This window comes from Rhincodon typus, chromosome 31 (genome assembly GCF_021869965.1).
Source record: "Rhincodon typus isolate 14 chromosome 31, sRhiTyp1.1, whole genome shotgun sequence".
Lineage (NCBI taxonomy): Eukaryota > Metazoa > Chordata > Chondrichthyes > Orectolobiformes > Rhincodontidae > Rhincodon > Rhincodon typus.
In genome coordinates, this window is record NC_063362.1 from 18,995,990 (window position 1) to 19,016,604 (window position 20,615).

At 41.9% G+C, this 20,615-nt stretch overlaps 1 protein-coding gene across 2 annotated transcripts in view; it reads right to left on the minus strand.

The window, feature by feature from the left end:
* Window positions 1-20,615, minus strand: part of acap3a (ArfGAP with coiled-coil, ankyrin repeat and PH domains 3a) — a 315,834-nt gene that overhangs the window by 105,994 nt on the left and 189,225 nt on the right. For both annotated transcript variants that reach the window (XM_048615183.1, XM_048615182.1), the window contains exon 5: window positions 2,889-2,947. In XM_048615183.1, the coding sequence (XP_048471140.1) occupies window positions 2,889-2,947 (59 nt within the window). The remainder of the gene's footprint in view (window positions 1-2,888; window positions 2,948-20,615) is intronic.

The window sequence follows — 20,615 nt, forward strand, 5'->3', positions numbered from 1 at the left end:
CTCCTTACCTCAGTAACCTCCTCCAGCCACTACACTCCCTCCCTATCTCTCGAACCTCCTCCAGCCCACAACCCTCTGTGATCATTGCACTCATGTAATCCTGCACGCTTGGTGACTTTTATCATTCCTCCATTGGTGGAGCGCCTTCAGTTGCTACTTCCTTTTCATTTCGGTAAAGCCTAAAACTCTGGAATTCCCTTTTCTTCAGCTCTCTCCTCCTTTAAGATTCTGTTTAAACTTGCCTGTTTGTCAAAAAACTTTAGCCATCTGTCCTTATATCTCCTGATGCAGCTTGGTGTTAAATTTTATTTGATAACACTACTGTGAAACGCTTTGAGACATTTTGCTGCATCATAGGCGCTATTACAAGAATGATTCCATGAATGAGCAGCTTCAGTTATGAATACAGATTAGAGAACTCAGGGCTGTTCTCTTGGAGAAGAGAAAGCTGAGAGGAGATTTGATTAAGTATTTAAAATCACAAGGGATCTGGAGAGAGCGACTAGGGAAAAAACAATCCCAATTCATGCAAGGACTGAGAACAACTGGACACATATTTAAAGTAATTGACAAAAGAAATAAAAGTGATATGAAACAAAATATTTTTGCACTGCTAGTGGCTAGGGTCTGGGATGCACTGCCTGAAACTGTGATGGAGGCAGGTTCAAGTAAAATGTCCAAAACCGAACTAGATGATTATTTGAAAAGAAAGTCTATGTAGGGTCACGGGGAGAAGCCATTAAGTGAAACACTCATTCACAAGGTTGGTGCAGACATGAAGGGCTGAATGCCCTCCTTCTGTGCAGGAATAATTCTGTGACTCTGTAATAATATGTTGCTTGCTGTTGAGCATAGGATGGGGAGTATTATCCAAGGTTTTGACTGTGGGGGCGCAGAGCTTAGTAAAGTTTTCACCTGTTTGAACCTGTTCTGTCAGGGGTGATCTGGAGTGTGATTGTCCCTTTGAACTGGAGCTGGGTGTGTACTTGATATAGAAAGAACTGCAGGGTTATGGTCAAAGAGCAGGGCCATGGGAAAAGTTAAACAGTTGCGACAAAGAGCCAGCAATAGCATGATGGGCCAAATGGCCTCCTTCTGAGCTCTATTATTCAATGACTCCACACCTTAGGAGCACTGAGAGCTGCTGCCACTTCCCATCCCAGCCAGAATTAACACCTTTCGCAAAAGGTAGGAAGGAAAGGAGATTGGAAAATATCTTTTCACAACTTCATCTTAACACCTCTCATCTCAGCAACTGTGGTTCACGAAACTAATTACGTTTACACTTCTCCATTAAAACATGTGAAAGTGTAGACATTGTTGAACTCAAAGCTCACCATGTGTGTGTTCCTCCTCTTAACTATTCAAAACTAGGGGGAGAAATAGGAAAATAGAGCAGGAATCTTGCTAAAACACTGAACTAGAAAACAGCAAAGTGCACCCATTCAGTCTACCTCCTCTCTCCTGCAGATTTTGAAATTCAAAGCTCTCATCACCACCCCTTAATTTACCTCCTGCCTTTTCCTCATATTCTTGCCAAACTTGCTGAGGCCAGCTATATGGTATTTGGTCCTTTTGGATGGTTTTATTGCAAAACTGAAACAACTGCTTCACAGGGTAATGAACATGTGAAGTCCATCACGGATTCCCAACAAACTGGTTCCTAACCATAGTCTGGTCCTGTGGTATATTCCAGTAGGAGAGCGTTTACTCAGGACTAACACAGGATATATGGCACAGAAACAGGCCATTTGGACCAAACAGTCCATGTCAGCATTTGTGTTTTACTCAGTGATCCCCTCATCTTTCTTTTTCTTTATTCATTCGTGGGACGATAGTGTCACTGACTAGGCATCATTTATTGCCCATCCGTAATTGCCCAGAGGGCAGTTAAAAATCAATCACTTTGCTGCGGGTCTGTAGTCACGTGTAGGCCAGACCAGGTAAGGACAGCAGTTTCATTTCCTTAAGGACATTAGTGAACCAGATGGGTTTTCCAACAATCAGCAAAGGATTTCAGGTCATCATTAGACTCTTAATTCTATGTTCACTCTAAAACATTTTATAACTTACATTAGGTCACTTGTCAGCCTCCTCGTTTCAGGAGAGGAAGAGACCTGCCAGCCAATCCTTTGTGGATATGTACATCCTGGTACTTCTGGTATCATCCTCAGAAATCTCCCCTGCACGCTTTCTAATGCCTTGACACCCTTTCTCATTATATGGCAATAAAAATTGCATGCTATACTCTATATACGGTTTAAACAAGATTCAACACAGGTCTAACATAACACTCCTACTGATCAATTCTATCCCAGTAGAATTAAAACCAAGTGCTTGGTTTGCTGTTTTTATTGTCATACTAACAGCTGTTACTCAACATTTAGCGAATGGTCTAATTGAACAGTTCTAAAAAGGCATGATATAAATACAAGATATTACTTTGTGACAATGCTAGTCCTTGGTACTCTTTCTAATTCTGTACATTTATCTAGTTTCTAGGCTTTTTAATCTCATGGAGAAGAAGGGATCTTTTCTGAACTTACTGGCAGTCAATAAACAACACTGAAAGGATTGCTGTTTTATATATATGCACACATATATATTTCATGTTCACTGTTTCTATAATATATATTGTGTTTGCATATGTCAAGTCATCATGACATAGGATTAGTTGTGAAGCTTACTGGCTGTATATGGTCCAATTTTCCACACACCGTCTCTTCCTGTTATTTGTGCTATTCATCAAACTTAAAATAAAAAAACAAGCGCAGCTGTGAATCCAGAAATTGGGTCAGTCACAATAGTTTTATTTTATTGAGTGGAAGGCAGTGTCAAAGTTCTTTATAGCCAGCAGAGGTTACAAGGAATGATACTGATGTACTCACTCTTTGACGAAGTTATTCAGCTGCATCCTTACTGACCTTTGAGCTTGATCGGAGAGAATCTGTAAGGAGGAAAGGGACAACCATTACCATCTGGGTTTTACTGCAGGCAACAGCATCTTTTTCTTTAATAATGAGGACCACCTAGAGAGAGAGTTTAAACAGAAGAGGTGTTTCTGTGATCTGTTACTCTTGCAGCCTGCAGAACTCAGGAAGTAAAGAACCTTCTGTACCAGTCATCTCCTGAGTGCCAGTTCCCACTTGCGTGCACCAACTCGGAGTATATCTCAGAGGGTCACTCCCCACTGCCTGCCCGTCATCTCCAGGTGGGAACGAGAGGGTTACCCTCCACATATGTCAATGTCAAAGATAAATATTTTACTAAGCTTATTAATGTATTGGCTGAGATGCTGCACTCTCATGAATCTTTTAGCTTTTGTATAAAAACTCCTTCCTCTGGATGGACACGTTTCTATCCTTTACTATCAAGCCAATGATGAAAGACTATTCTTTTGTATTATACGTTTCCCTTCCAATGGGGAAGTGCATATCCCAGCCTGCTTTGCTTGGCGGAATATGCCCTATGTCCATTACAGCAGGCAAGTGTTCGCGCATATTTGAGGTATATTGGCTGAGACGGAGAGAAGTGTTTCTTGGTTATACCATTATTAGTAACATCCAGACTCCTGTCATTTCTGCAATCTCTGTCACTTTCCTCCACCAGGCTTAAGGGTTTGATTTTTCACAATTCCTATCGACCATCCTGATCAAACGCACATGATCGAAGTTTCAGGAACATGTTTGTCCTGCATTGGCAACCCAAAGACTTTTGCATCGAGCCTCTCTACCTTGAGACGAGCCATGATTCAGATGGTGATCCATTTGGAGTCAGTTTTTCACGGTCATATTTCACTCATTCCACGTATGGGAACAGCACATGAAGGGATGATGCTTAGACTCTCATATGCTGTCCAGATGCAAAAAATATGTTGTTACCTCATTAGTAAGGAGAGAGTTTAAGGCAAAGATTCCTGTTTGTACACTTCTGAAAAAGGCTGTGAATTAGGAAAAGCAACAAAACAAACAACTAATACTTATATCCATCGGGATTGTGGCTTGAGGTATTATTTATTGTGAGAATGAAAATGACTGAAGCACATGCGTCAATACATAAGACCTGACTGATCCTGCCAGATATCTAATAAATATTTGGCAGTATGGTGACCATGTGATATTGTATCTGAGCCAAGTCGATGATAAATGAAATCCACTCCCGCTTCCTTTCCAGACTGTTAGTCAGCAACTCTAGCGCCTGTGACATTAATAGCACCACAGCAGAGAGTATCAATTAGTGGAAACTTGATCTTGCCCAGTCCCCTCTGCTTGCCTCCACCCCTGAAAGGACTGATTCACGCTTGGTACAGATCCACAGGCACTGGCCGCTGTCCAACCCCTCATCAAACTGACCATTCTTGATGTGGGTCCTCGGCAAAGAATGTTGGCAGGCCGTTCTCCCATGGGCTGGAGGAGGGGAGAAGGGGGAAATTCACAGCTGCCTTCTCCTATCCTCACCAATGCCCCCACCTGCAGAAGTCATTCGATGGTGTTCAGGACTGAGAACCCTGTCTTGCTTCTTTTCTTCATCCCAGCCGGAGACGAGCTGGAATGTTCCTATTGCCACCCTGGACAAGCTTGACTAACTCAGCAAAAGTTTTAGATTAATCTTAAAACCTTACTGATTTATGTACTGTAAAGCACTGACTGCAAATTTCTCTCATGAACCAGATGTCTGTCTTTGCACAATTTTGGTATTATAACCATTTATCATATCCGCTCTGTTACCAGTTAGTTACATCTGTTACATTCTGCAATGATTCTGACCATGGGGCAGTACAAAGCATTAAGAGTGCTTAATATTACTGTATTAGGTCACTTTATAAATATATCATCTAGGGTGAAAATCTTTAACAGATTGTGAGTCGACTGGACAAAAAAAATTTACTTGCTGAGTGTCCATGAACATTGTTGTGAACACCTCCTTAAAATAAGGATCAACCTCATCAAAGGAAGATAATGTGCTAATAACAGATGTGGCGTTTCACTAACATCAATAACTCCACTGACATCCAGTCTACTGAAAGGAACGACGGAAATGGCACAATGCAGCTGATAGGGTTTAGCATAACATGCATGTTTAACATTCCCATCTGTACTCGGTTGTACATTAATGAGCCGTAAGTCCTGCCATTCATGACGAGGTCATGGGAGAGAGCCTGTAGGGTGAGAGGGCTGCAGTCAGTGTGTACCTTGGACTTGGGGGAATGTCCTGCTGACTGTTGGCAGCCCAGAGCTGTATCCAGTTCAAGGCTGAAGCCTACAGGGGTACCCTGGGCCACTGCAAATTCCTAAAGCCATCAAAGTCAGCTGAGCAAATACATGGCTTGCATTCTGCAGCTCACAACCGTTCCCTGTGTGCATAACTCAGTGACAAGTGACTCATCTCCTGACCCCACAGGAAATGCTTCCACTATCTACAAAGTTGACCACCTACAGCAGTCTCATGGAATACCTACTTGGCTGGGTAGGTGCCGTCCATAAAATGTGACATCATCAGGGCAAGCCAACCTGTTTCATTGTCGTCACTACCACTCTACCCCACATTCATCCCCCTGCCCCACCCTCGACCTCTGGCTGTAGTTTGTGTAATCAACTGATTGCCCAATAACAAGTTCTCAATGTCACACCACAATCACTGAGGACAAGCCATCTTCAGAACAAGCCATCGCCAGATCTCACACCATTCTGATCTTTACATATATTCTTTTCCTAACACAGCAGAAAGACCCTAGCGTCACAACCAAAGGCATCAGCCGCATCTCAAGGACGACTTGTGTTAAATTCCTAGGAGCTGATGGATTGGGCCATCACTGAGCAGTGCAATTCACAATAAGCAGCGCTCCAGGAAACCTGCCGGGCCTGATTGAGAAACGTCGTGTAAGCATTCCTGTCTCTTTCTCACGGTAATGTGACCCCAGGTCTCCTTTGTAGAGACAACTGAGAAATCTTGTATCTCCCGGATCATACACTGGATGAGCACCTTCATTCCATATCATTATAAAAGAGTCAACATGGAGTCGCGAAAAAGCGATGGTAACTGGACGAGTAAACCATAAACCTGGACACATAGCCCTGAGGCATGAGTTCATATCCTATCACGGCAGCTAGGGAAATGTTAATTCTGTTGATTAATTAAGTAATTGAAAGCTTGCCTCATTCATGCGATGTCAAACCTTCTGACCGATTTGCTGATGCCTTTTTGAGGAGATTTTCGACACAAAGTGATACCAACAGTGTGGATTCAATTCCCTCAGTACCTGAGGTCACCGTGAAGGCCTTACCTTCTCAACCTCACCCCTCGCCTGAGATGTGGTGACCCTCAAGTTAAACTCACCACCAGTTGTCGCTCTCTCCATAACAAGAATGCAGTCCCCTGCGACTATGGTGATTTTTACCTTATGTATGACTCCAGGCCTCTTGTAATATGATTGACCCTTAACTGCCCTTGAAAGTGGCAAGTTACTCACTGCAGGCTGTTCACTACCACCTGGCCAAGGCCAGATAAAGATGGGCAATAAATGCTGGTCTTGACAGCATCATTCATATGCCAGCAATGGATTACAAAGAAAATCCAAGCTGTGGCACCAATTATTTACGGAGGAACAAACATTTCTTGATAGTCCTCCTGCTACAATGACAAGCCTGGTTACATCATGACAATCAGCTGGAGAATATGTCCTTCCATCAGGCTTGCTTTCAGGTTAATGCAATAGGATTACTCCTGATTGCACTTATTCACAAATGAGATAAATTTCTGCCTCTGGAAACATCCCAGTCAGCACTACAATTGGTCCTGATGAAATAAAAAGGAATTAATTGATGGATAATTTGTTTTTGATGGAGTAGAATGACAACCATTGCAGATATATATACACATGGCTGTCAGGCATGGAGAGGCAGCAAATATCAAATATCAAAGCTGGCACAATACATAATAAACTGGCAGCCAGTTAATGGCAGGAGCCAAATGAGATTACTGTCCTTAAAAAGATACTTTGAAGAGTCTATTGTAGTTTATCAAACCCAATTTGGGCTGCACCTCTCTCTATTCAAGAGCTACAATGTGTCTCTTTACAATAAGATAAAGATCAGGGAATAAAGTGCAATCAGGAGTAATCCTATTGCATTAACCTGAAAGCAAGCCTGATGGAAGGACATATTCTCCAGCTGATTGTCATGATGTAACCAGGCTTGTCATTGTAGAAATTGCAATCTGTTTCAGAGTTAAAATCACCAAAGAGTCTTAGACAGCACCTTCCAAACCCACGACTACCTCCATCTTGAAGCTAAGGGCAGCAGAGACATGGGAACACCACCACCTTCAAGTTCCCCTCTAAGCCACTCACCATCCTGACTTGGAAATATATCACGGTTCCTTCATTGCCACTGGGTCAAATTCCTGGCCTTCCCTCCCTAGTAGCATTGTGGCTCTATCTACAGCAAGTGTGTAGCGGTTCAAGTAGGCAGCTTACCACCACCTTCTCAAGGGAATCTAGGGATGGGCAATAAATGCTGGCCGATGTCTCACAAGTGGATAAAAAAAAAGATGGGAGGGACCAAAGGGGATTTAATTCTACAGAAGTTCAGCACTGAACTGGAAAGTCACTTCAACAGCACTGTCTCATCAACTGACAACAGTCACATAAACAGCATCTATTTGCAGCTTCACAAGCTACAAGCACTCCCTTTGAGCTCTTTCTATTCATTTTGTTAAGAGATATACCATTTTCACAAAGCATTAGAACCCTTCTTTTCCATAGAAAGCCATTGTCTGATCATGTGTAGCATTGTACCAAATGGTGCCCGTGTACACAAATTGCTAAAACTTAGCGTACGCAGTATGACATAAAATCTCAAGTCAGTCAGAATACAAAGGGAAAGACTTTATAAAACTGTCAATGTAGAAACTGAGTTCCATTGAATTATTAAGCTACAGAGTCATAGAGATGTACAGCACTGAAACAGATCCTTCGGTCCAACTCATCCATGCTGACCAGATACCCTAAATTAATCTAGTCCATTTGCCAGCATTTGGCCCATATCCCTCTAAACCCTTCCTATTCACGTACCCATCCAGATGCCTTTTAAATGGTGTAATTGTACCAGCCTCCACCACTTCCTCTGGCAGCTCATTCCATACACACACCACCCTCTGCATGAAAATGTTGCCCCATAGGTCCCTTTTATATCTTTCCCCTCCTAGTTGAATTAATTATTTATAACTAATTCGTGTAATACTGGTAGCTGATCTGATATATAGCAAGCTAACATGTAAAGAACTGTTATAACTAATATTAAACTAGTATAACTGATATTAAAACTAGGATAATTCGAAGACTGGTAACAAGACAAATCTATGAGGAGAGCCAGATATATTTCACTCTAATTGTTAAATGTTCTTTAATTATGACAATGTTTTGTTGGTGTCCCTCAAACTGGAATAATGCCAATGGGCAGTGTGCCAATGGTAACATTAAATTTGCAGCTGGCAGGCAGCCCACTGTAACAGTGTGTTGATTCAATCCACCACACTGCATTGTGGATTATTAGGGCATAGGTATGTCACTGTGTTTGTACATGTGGGGATGCTGATTCTGAAGGAATATATTGTCCAGGTGACATCAGCTCTGCTGTAGGAACAACTGATCCAACGCCACATTGTCTAAGTAATCTCATTACTTCAGCTGAATACCCAGTGTTTGCCAACTTGAATGCTATACTATATATTTGGGAGGAATTGCTTTTAACAACATTTTCCTGTGGGTGATTATGCAACATAAAATCATGAAGTTTCAAAATCAAACAGCAGAATGAGGTTATTTGGCCCATCATGATTGCACTTCCTCTTTGTGGGATTTATCAATTAGCCCCGCTCCCATAGCCATTCAAACCTTTCCTCTTTACAATGCATTATTCAATTCCATTCTGAATCCATTACTGAATCTGCTTTGATCACCCTTTCAGGCAGCACATTCCAGATCCCTATGAATTTGTCCATGGTATTGTTGGAGAAGAGAAGTGATATCAGCAAACATGATACCCTGGTGACATGAGTTACAATGTCAGCTCCAAGAGTAAAATACAAATTTATCTTCTATACCTTCTTGTACTTGAACTGGTTTCAGTCTTTTTTTCATTCATCTGTGAGATGTGGGTGTTGCTGGCCAGGCAAGCATTTATTGCCCATCCCTAATTGCCCTTGAGAAGGTGGTGGTGAGCTCCCTTTTGAACCGCTGCAGATCACCTACTGTGGATTGACCCAGGATGCCCTTAAGGAGGGATTTCCAGGATTTTGACCCAGTGACAGTGAAGGAGCAGTTGTGTATTTCCAAGTCAGGATGATCAGTGGCTTGGAGGGGAACTTAAAGGTGCTGGCATCCCACGTATTGACTGCCCTCAACCTTGTCTATGCTGGTCTTTGATGCTCTATTACCAACTTGCCCACATGTTAGCATTGGAGTAGCAACTGATGAACAGATGTGTGTGTGCGGTGTTAACATTAGTATTTGGCTTTTCCCCCCACTCTAATAGAAGCATTAACACATGGTATGAAGTCTCCATGTGACAACCTGCACAAGCAGAATCGCCTGTAGCAACTTAAGCTTTCTGGTTGTAGATTATCTTGGGTGTGTGTGGGGAGCAGGGAAAGGTTCTACATTTAAAAAAAAAAAAAAAAAAATCGCCAAGGAGCACATTACTGAAAACTTGACATTCAGCTGTCAGCTGTTTCGGGATGATTCCTGGCTCCTCTAGTAGTTGTAGCAGCAGCTCATTTATAAACTAGTAGTTAAATCAGGGTTTCTCCCCCATGCTTGAGCTGGATAAGGAATAACAGTTTTCCATTAGAAATTTGCTCCCCCAAACCCTGGAAGAGTATGATAGAACTAATTGCTGTATGTAATCTTTCTTCATAAACCATGACAACCACTGCCAACCATTCTGACAAAGAACACTTCACAGGATTCAGCCCTTATAACAAAACAATTATCAATAGAATAATAAAATGGTCACAGTACTGAAGTAGGCTATCATCCCATCAAGCTCATACAAGCTCTCTGCAAGAGTAATCCAGCTGACCCTACTCCTTTCCCGTTCCTTCAATCTAGTTGACCTTTGAAAGCCATGATTGAATCTGCCTCCACCATTCATTCAGGCAATGCATTCCAGATCCTAACCACATGCTACATAACAAAGCTGTTCCTGATATTCCCATCAGTTCCTTTGCTAATCATTTTATATATACGTCCTCTGGTTCACCAATGGGAACAATATCTCCCTATCTAGACTCCTTGAAATTTTGAACAGTTCAGCAAATCTCCTTTCAAATTTCTCTGTTCTAAGGAGAACCCTCTCCAACCTATCCACATGATTCAACTTCCTGTTCCATTCTCATCAATTCTTTCTGCGCCCTCTTCAAGTCCTTCACATCCTTCTTAAAGGCGAGTACCCTAAATTGAACACAACATTCTAGTTTTACTTCGATTTCCTGTACAAATCCTGTACTCTGTCTTTTTTTTTATTTGAAGGTTTAGTTGGCTGTAAAAGATCCCCTGGAATGATTCAAAGTAAACCAGGGAATTCTCACAATATCCCACCTCTTAGCCATGATGAAATAAAACAAGGTCTTCCGGTCATTCATCTCATTTGATGTTTCTGGGACTTTTTGGCTGGCACATCTATGCATGTATAATGCAAGTTGATATGAATAAGGAAGAATGTAAATCACATGATGCCTGGAATTTAAATGAAGCAATGCTGTTTATCTAAATGAGTAGACCAGGCTAATAGTAATAACGAACTGAGAGTGAGGGAGCATTATAATGGCAATAGCATTAAATTTAAAGAGTGGTGCAACGTGATTGAGCAAGTCTAATTGCAAATTAGATCACTCTGTGGTGTAAATGAGGGGATATTATGGTTGGAATTTAACGCTCCCTCCCTGGAGGTGGGTTTGGGTGTGGAGCTTTTAGAACTAGATTAGTGAGAGGGTGAGATGCATGGAGACCTGCTGTCTTGTGCCTCCACCTGATTAAATCCAGGGTGGGGAAGGCTCCTTAATGGTCTTGCCACCCAGACATCAATTAAGCCACTTAAGTGCACAATTAATCCCCACTTAAAGGCCTCATGCTGGTATTCAGCCAGTGTTTGGGACAGTCACAATCTGGGAAGATTTGGTTCTGTCTCCCTCATCCCTGCCTTCATACCCCCACCACCTTTAGCCTGGGATTGCTCATTGATCCTGGGCCTTTGGTGGGATGCACTGCCAACAGCTACCACAACTCCCAGTGGGCAATGAAGAATTGGTACCCCCCAACTGGTTGGCAGCACTCAAGGGTGGCGTTTTTGCTTCTGGGTCTATAATCCCAGGGAAGACTTGGCACTTAAGTGCCTGTTGGGAACTTAATTCCAGCAATCCTTCTCTTACAAAGGCATTTTAGGGTTCCTGTCAGTTCTCTAGTGGTGGACAAGCGCCCATCACAAATAAAATCTTTCCTATAATGCCAATTAGGAATCCTTCTATGTAAATCAGGCAATTCCACTACTATTGAGGAACTAAGAATCACCTAATATGGATTTTATTTTGTCACCAGATGAAGGAACTCCTTGGCCAACCTAATAAGCCCACAATTGGAGGATAAAGCCATTGGGCTTCCAACTGCCCAATTGTACCAGAATCTCCAGACTATTCTGCAGATAACTCTGGTCTTAGAAACATTTCCTGAAACAGCCCAAAAGCAGCCTAATGGTAACCTCTGAATATTGACAGACATCAACAGAGGCCCAGGAATGTGTTTCTTCAACAGGATCTCAGGATGGCTGACCTTGTGTAAATGCTGCTCTATGTGCAATGTAACTAACTATACACGGTCACCAGCAGTTTGGAAGTTCAGTGCAGAATGCCAGGAATGTTTTCCTTTTTTAAAACATACTTTCCCCAATTCCAATGAGGATTCTTGAGTAACCGATACTTTCCCAAATTTCCCACTGAGTCAACTTTCATCGCTTGTGGTGGATGCAGCAATATTACTCATCGGGGCAACATTTTTACCAGATGTTCGACTCATAACCAATTATTCTGGTTCTTTCCTGACACGTACAAGGTTTTCTGCTTTATCATTCTGTTCATTCAGTGCTGCAAACAAGCCCAAAAATAAAACCCTCAGTCCTTTTGCTGGAGTGAAACATCAATATATATTTCAGTACCAATCCCTTTACACCATTGTTCATCCACTAATGGGAAGCAGTCTTTTTGTACAAAAATTTGATTTAGCTCTGTCTGTTGTATTTATTCTGGATTCATTTTTTCCAAAAATATCATTCATGGAATGTGGATGTGGGTGTCAATGGCTTGGCCATTCCTAATTGTCCTTGAGAAGTTGGCAGTGTGCTGCCTTCTTGAACTGCTGCAGTCCACTTGGTATACCCACAGTGCTGTCAGGGAGGGAGTTCCAGGATTTTAAACCAGTGTCCTTTAGAAGTAAACAGCACAGGAAGTGGCCAATTGGCCCATCCTGGCCCTGTTGGTTCTCTGAAAGAGTTATCCAAGCAGTCTCACTTTGTTCACCACAGTCCTTCACTTCAGATTTTCCTCATCTAGGTTTCTAGTTCCAATTGGTTAACCTACTTAAGAAGGCCCTCATGCTATGTGTTACTGAAGTTTACATTTGACAATTCCCATCATATGAAGGGGAGAGTGTTGTAGTAGGAATGTCAATGAGTGAGGAATTCAAAGACCAAGGCTAACTTTCTGACGATGTAGGTGGCAGATGGTGAAATTCGAGCCCAATAAAAATTTAGAATTAAAAATCCTGTCTAGTGGTAACATGTGCCCGTTGTTGTGAATATCCATCCGGTTCACTGAAGTCTTTTTAAAGGGAGGAAATCTGTCATCCTTAACTGATCTGGCCTACATGTCACTCAATACCCACGGCAATGTGGTTGACTCTTAACTGCAAGCCACTTAGCTTGAGGTTAATTAAGGATGGGCAATAAATTTTCACTCAGACAGTAATGCCCGCATTCTATGACTGCAGACAGAAGAAACACAGACATTGAAATGTACAATGGAAAAGAATTGGCACCATTGTTTTCCAAAATACGTAGCAATTGGAATTGTTCACTGTATTACAATGAAAAAAAAGACCATAGTGCTACTCTGTCCTTAGAGAGAGATGACTAGTAGTGAGTTTAACCTGAGGGTCACCAAACCTCGGGAGAGGGCAAGGTTGAGAAGGTGGCAACATCAGCTGATGCGGGAAGTGAACCTGAGTCACAAACCAGCCTTCTAGCCAAAGGCTGTTGAGTATCACAGTGCTAGCAATAAGTGTAATCAGTAAGGTTGTGCAATTGCCTCCAGAAAAACGGTATGCGATAATAAGAGATGCTTTTACTCATGGCCAGGCAGGCACAGTAGCTTTGTATTTTTGTCGTTTCTGACCTTTCCTCTGAAAATAGGAATTGCCTGGGTGCAGTTCCATGTGTGCTGCTCTTATATTTCTGGGGTTCAGCAGTCTGGTGCAAATGTGAGGGTCCCAGAACATCAGGATCCTAAGGACACATTGCAAACACCACGTCTACCAGAAGTGGAAACAGATGAAAGAGAAATGCCACAAACATGATAAACTGTAGCAAAGAATTGCTCAAGATCATGGAATGCACTGAGCAATACTTTTATTTGAAAGTTGGAAGAAAATCAACCATCAAGACCTGTTTCCTTTCGGGCTCAATCTGAGCAAAACATGGCCCACCTCCAGCTGACAAAACACAAAGGCCTGACCACAAATAGGAATGAATAATGAATGAGTAATTAGGTCTCCCTAGACCATTTGCTGCTGAGCAAAAGGGTTGCTCTGGAGACCCCAGGGATTAAAGACCATTCCCAAAGACAGTGCAAGCAACCCAAGAGAAAGATAACATGGGTAGTACAATAAATTCTTTGAACAATTTAGTCCGTTAGTTTTAAAACTATCAGATAGAAGCGAAAAGGCTGCTGAATGATTGTGAGGTAATGTAAATGTCAAAGATTTTACACCTGGAGTCATGTTTCCCAATGCAGGTTAGATGAAATGCCTTGATCAAGTCCAGAGCAGTGACTTAGAGCTAAAGACATAAACATAAGATAATACAGTACATGATTTCCAGTGCTGGGAAGTTGGGAGGGCTTCCCCGTGGGGAACAAGGGGAGGGGAGGCCAATGAACAAATACTTTAGTCAAGGTTCTAGTTGGCCTTTAGCTCTGAAAATAAATATGAACATATCCCCACCCATTCTGTGTTTCCCTTGATTTCCCATGGGGTCAAAAACCTGTCTATCCAAATTCCCCTGGGTTAGAAAATTCCAGAGTCTCAACACTTTGAATAAAATAACTTTTCCTGATCTCAGACCTAAATGATTGGCCCTGTATCATGAGACTGTGTCCTTATTCTCTAGATTCCCCTTCTGGGAATGGATATGTTTATGGATTAAAAGGTAAAGTCATCATTATGCTACCAGACCAAAGGGCTGCTCTCTCATGAGAGAGAGAGAGAGACAGAAAGAGAGAGACAGACAGACAGACAACTCGGGTGGTTTAACCCAAGGCTCACTACGCCTCAGGAGAGTGGAGAGATTGAGAAGGAGATTCCTTTAGGGTAACCTCAACCAGTTCACGGATTAAATCCACGTTGTTGGCAAGAACCAACCGTCCAATTGGATTGTGAGGACTGGAAAATGGCCTGTTGGACATTACTGGGTTCCAAAGGATTCATCAGGTGTTTGTTTGAAACTGCAAAAACAAAATGTTAAAAAAGACTATGGTCTATTTGGTCTTTACATAAAAAAATGATTTTAAGTGAGAGATAAGAGAGGGGTTTTCATTGATTTAATAGTTGAGCAAACAGACCGTGGACCTTTTGATGGATCTGTGCTGCTGTTCCCTAGCAATAACTTCTGGACTGAGGCAATAGGTGTTTTTCTTTCAGTACACACCTAGAAGCTGTGAGCTATTGCTGAAGCTTGCAGGATGTCTCAGTCTGTAAGACTCAGAGTGTAGAGCTGAAACAAGCACTCTCTATATTTCTCTCAGTGAAGGAGTTTGGGAAAAAGAGCCGCTCAATTTCAATATTTCCCATCTGAATCTGAAATCTGGTCTGAAGATTTCTCAAGATTCTGTGACCAACAGGAAAATGAGCTCATTCACAAGAAACTAAAACAGCTGTGAGAAATGCACCCAATCTACTTTTTTAGTTTGAGCTCCTGGCCCATAGCACTTTCCCTACCTTTCCACTGATAATTGCTCTGCACGGCTGCATCATACATGTTTTTGTCCTGTCAGTGTATGACTATATGTGCGTTAGGGGTTAGTTGTAATTTAATTCACTTAGTTGATAATTGGAATTGTAGCTTAGTTGATAATTTGATTGAAGAAAAGATTTGTCTTTAATAAATATGTTATTTATGGGTTTATTGAAAAGCCTGGGGAAAATCTCTTTTGTTCTAGTTAACAGTCATAAAGAGAAACAAATTGGTTATTTTTGGGTGATTCACTAAGATATTTACACTTCTGGTGTGGCACATGGTGTACTGGGCCTGACGTCGAGCACACTCCTCCTGCCAGACAACAGAAGCTATGTCTCAGCATCTAGCTTGACAGCTTTTCCTTTGATGTTTTAAGAAGATCTCTTCTCATTCTTCCAAATACTAGACAGTAGAGATCCAATTCATTCAGCCTGTCATTATACGGCAACTCCTTCATCCCATTGGTCAATTCAATTAATCTTTACTGCCTGAAACACAAGCATATCTTCCCTTAAGTATGGAGATGATGGAAGTAGATGTGTATGATGGAGTAGTTTGGCAGCCTTTACTGGAGCGGTAGAAAGGTCTACCCACTTCCTGGCTGCCACTGGCAGAAATGGTAGGCTCACCCTGATTCCACAGAAATCTGGCTGGGCCCCAGTAATTGTGGGGCAGCTGAGTCAGGGTCTCACACTCATTGTTCCAGTCAAACCTGAACCATCTGTTGTACCGCCTTCCTAGCACTTGCAAACACCTCCTCCTTTCTGACATGAATCATTTTGCCAAATCCTGGAAAAAAGAATTTTCAGTACTTCCCACACAGCGATGAAGGTCAACACTAGGCAGCACAGTGGCTCAGTGGTTAGCACTGCTGCCTCACAGCATCAGGGATTCAGGGTTCGATTCAACCACTGGGTGACTGTCTGTGTGGAGTTTGCACATTCTCCCCGTGTCTTCGTGGGTTTTGTCCAGGTGCTCCAGTTTCCTCCCGCTGTCCAAAGATGTGCAGGTTAGGCGGATTGGCCATGTCAAATTGCCCATAATTTCCACGGATGCATAGGTTGGATGGATGTCCCATGCGAAATGCAGGGTTACAGGGATAGGGTAGGGTGCGGATCTGGATGGGATGCTCTTCAGAGAGTCAGTGCAGCCAAAGGGCCTGTTTCCATGCTGTAGTTCTCTATGACACGATGGACCAACGGGCCTGCTTTGCACTGTAGGGATTCTTTGATTCATTGAACAGTGGATCATCCTTTGACGTATGGCACTGCACCTTTGTTTTATGTTGGGCAGCATTAAATATAAATACAAAAGAATGATCAGAAAAAAGTTAGCTTAAACTAGACATCTCCTGCGCCATTCCTCGAGTTCAAAATGCTCATTAGCAGCAGGATAATATTAGGTGATAAGTAAAGTGATGCTTTGTTGCCTTATGAACACAAAACCTAATTGCTGAAATTTGTCAGTCTTGAGGTCAATTATATTCTAATTCCGATAAGACATATGCCGAGGATTACCAAAGGATAAGTTTCTCTGGAGAAACACAGCAAAACCAAATCAATCTTTCTCTTCTTATAATTTTTGTAGATTGTTAGAGAGGTAATACAACGTGCCATACTCAGAAGTGTGATGCTTGAGGTTTGATTTTAGATGCCTTACCATATAGGTGGACATATGCATATACAAGGATGCAATCAAATCTACAAGTAGACAGAAAAACAGAGAACCTTGAGCATTTAACAGGACAAGCACAGCATCACCACTTTCAAGATCACTTACAAGTTACACACCTTTCAAACCTGGAAATATGTTGTCAGTCCTGCATTGTAGTTGCGTCAAAATCCTGGAACTCCCTGTTTACCATCACTGTGGGTATACCTTCAGCACCTGGAATCCAGAGAAATCAAAGATGCCAGCTCACCACCACCTTGCCAAGGGCAACTATGGATGGATGATAAACCCTGACTTTGTATAGCAATGCCATATCCCAAGAACTTACTTTAAAAATATTCCGCAATGATCCATCATTGATTGTGCTGCCTGAAGTGAAACTTAGTCCAAAACAATACGAATGTCCCAGCTGGAAGCCTGGTGCCAATTGTGTTAGCTGGCTAAGCATGCTAATGGGAACACTACAAAGGACTTCAAATCACTGTTGAGTGACAACTACCGCAAGGAATTGCTACTAGGCTCACTTTAACTTCAAAATCCTCCAAAACAGAACAGACGCCGACTGGGTGCAAGACCTGTGTTGCGGATCTGCAAAGAAAACACCAAAATAGCTTTACATTTTGGATCCCAAATCCAATGCCATTCAGCTTTGGAACAGGGAAATAGATAGCTTCAAATAATAAATGTTCCAGAAATGAGAGGCTTCAGTTAAGGGCATTGAATGGCAACGCTGTAATTGTTCTTTTTTAGACAGGAGAAAGTTGAGAAATTTGATACAGTGTTCAAAAATAATAAGGGATCTGGACAGAGAAGATAGGGAGAACCTGGTGGCGTTAGTGTATGGTTCAAGAACCAATGATGACTGGAAGAAGAAGCAAGGGGAACCTGAGAAAAACAGCAAATGTCAAGGGTCTGAAATGAATTGCCTGAGAATGTAATGGAGGCAGATTCAAATGTGACTTTCAAAAGGAACTTGGCTAATTGTCTGAAGAGAAACAATTTGCAGGCCTATGGGGGAAAGACAGGGGTGTGACAGTAGGTGTGTAACTCTCAGGAACATAATGAATAGTCTCCCATTGTGCTGCAACCGTTCTGTACATTAGCCTTTCAGAAGGCGGGTGGTTGAAGGTCAGTGCTGTGGCTCAAAGGGTTAAATAAACAGGGTCAAACAAGTGGGCTACACGTTCACAGAAGGCAGTGGTAGCAAATGCATCATACAACAGCTCTGCCGATCAAACACAGCAACAAAGAAAATCAACTACAAACATCCAAGCTTATTTTGACGCAGAAATGGGGCAAATCACAAGGCTTCTAAACAAGTTTCCAAGTGCCTGCTGAGAGCAACAGAAAAGAAACTATTCAGCCACTCTCCATGTGCATGCTGTTGCCAGAATTCCAACAGACTCTCTAGTGTTTCAGCATCATTCATCATTATTCCAGCCACTTTAAGTGGCACTGTATTTACTGAACCCTCTGAGTGACCATTTCCTGATAACCTATCTGAAGCAATGCCACTGGAAATGTTTATTTTTATCAAACAACTTCAAGGTGTTTCTTTCTGTCTGTTTCTGTTCCTATGACAAGTGCTGTTTTAACAAGTAGCCATTTTCAACAGGTGCCCTACAATACAAAACACTGATCCTACCCTCCTTCAAATGCTATTTGATCACTTTGTTGTGTACACGTCTTTTTATGAAATATTCTCTTTGGTGACATTGACCAACTGACCCAACAACAGTTTGAGTGGTAGATTACTCTCATCTCCATGAATATTTCAGGTTCAAGTGCCACATTAGGTACTTGAGCACAACATAGAGGCTGATACTTCAGCGCAGCAAAGGGGGATGGCTGCACTGTAGAGACTATCACCTTTCAGGCGTGACATTAAACTTCAGTTCCACTTGTTCTCTCCTGTGAACATAAAAGATCATACAGCATTGTAGCATGAGAGGCAAAGTAGTTATGTTTTGGTGCCTGGGACAAATTTCATTCCTCCATCAACGTCACTCAAACAGGTCATCTGGTCATGTTCACTTACCTTTGTAGCACAGTTGAATGCTGTGTTTCTACATTGCAGGGTTGGTTGCATTCCTTGAAAGGTGGTATAAAAATGCAAGTTTTGATTTACAAGTGACTTCCCTTTCAAAAAGGTGATCACCACATTATAAATGGTTTCCCTGGTAGAGAGAGTGGGAGAGGCCCTGACAGGCTATATCTGCTCTGTAAACGGCTGGCTTAATGTTCACTCCAATTGCTGATCAGCACGGTCTTCCCCGGACACCCACAAAGAGCTAATACTGCAGCCTAGGACTTGTAAAAATGTCTAGGTTCTTGCTTGCGTGATGCTGTGGAACAAACCCCCAATTAAAATGATGCAATTTTCTATTGCACTAGAGCCTCAGAAGATCACAAAATATTACACATTACCTTGTACCTAAACTATAAAAGGGAGTTTTAAAATCCTCAGTGTAAAGATGTACAATTCACTGTCCAAACGTTCCGCTCCAAGCCACACTCCATCCTGATTTGGAACTATACTGCTGTTCCTTCACGTTCACTGGATCAAAATCCTGGAATTCCATTCGTAATGGTACTGTGGGTGTCCCTACATCACAAGAGCTATAGTAGTTCAAAAATGCAGCTCACCCCAATCCTCTAAACAGCAGTAAGGTATGGCCAGTAAATGATGGCTTAGACAGCATTCCCCACATTCTGTGAATGAACAAAAAACAGTTGCCTGGAATACAGAAGTTCAGTATTTCTTAGAGACATGATGTTAAAGCTTTTCATCTTGCACTCATCACAACAGAATCACAAGAATACCAAACCTCAAAGGGAACACCAATTTGATGTGTTATGTCTTACAGCTGGTATACAGTATATATTTTTAAGAGACACACTCATGATATCATCGCTGTATCATAGCATGTAATCTGATGATACAAAGGTCTCAGTCACCTACTTCCTGAGGCCACTTGGAATATCACACATCGAGGGAAATGTGTTACAGTGTGTAATCAAATTTCTCAGTAGCAGTCCTGATCTGGCCTTGTCTGAGATTGTAATAACCAGGAGCTGCAATAAAATTGAATCTTTAGGTACTGTGCAGCTGAAATTTAGCTTTATTTTAAAACGGGAGCTGACTTAAGTATCACCTCATCAGGTGCGAATACCCTGCTGAATGTTAGAAAGCCCATCACTGCATTTACAATAGATGGTGAGGCCAGAACAGATCAAGGTTAATAGTGGTGACCATTTCTAAAGAAATGACTCTCAGATCCCAGCTATCATATCAAAGTTTATGCTGCATGAGAAGAGGGTGATGGTTGGTTGGCCAAGCTGACTCTGATTGATAAATACTATTCCAATTGCTGCACCCTACTTTGAGCTATAATATTTACTGTAAACATCTTCCTATAACACTAAAATTTAAATATAAGCCTTGAAATGATTGTTGGAGATAAGTAAACATTGGACCTCTTCTCAATGCAGTTGTACAGACATGTTGGGTGTTGCATGTCAAATATAGGGGTGATAATAGGGAGATCTGATCCCGAAATGTCCAAATTACCTGGGAAATTCCACTCACTGTGGTGACCAATCAATGAAAAGTTGTCTATCTGAATAGGTGGAAGGAAACAGTGAGGAGCTTCTCCTCCAGTTTGA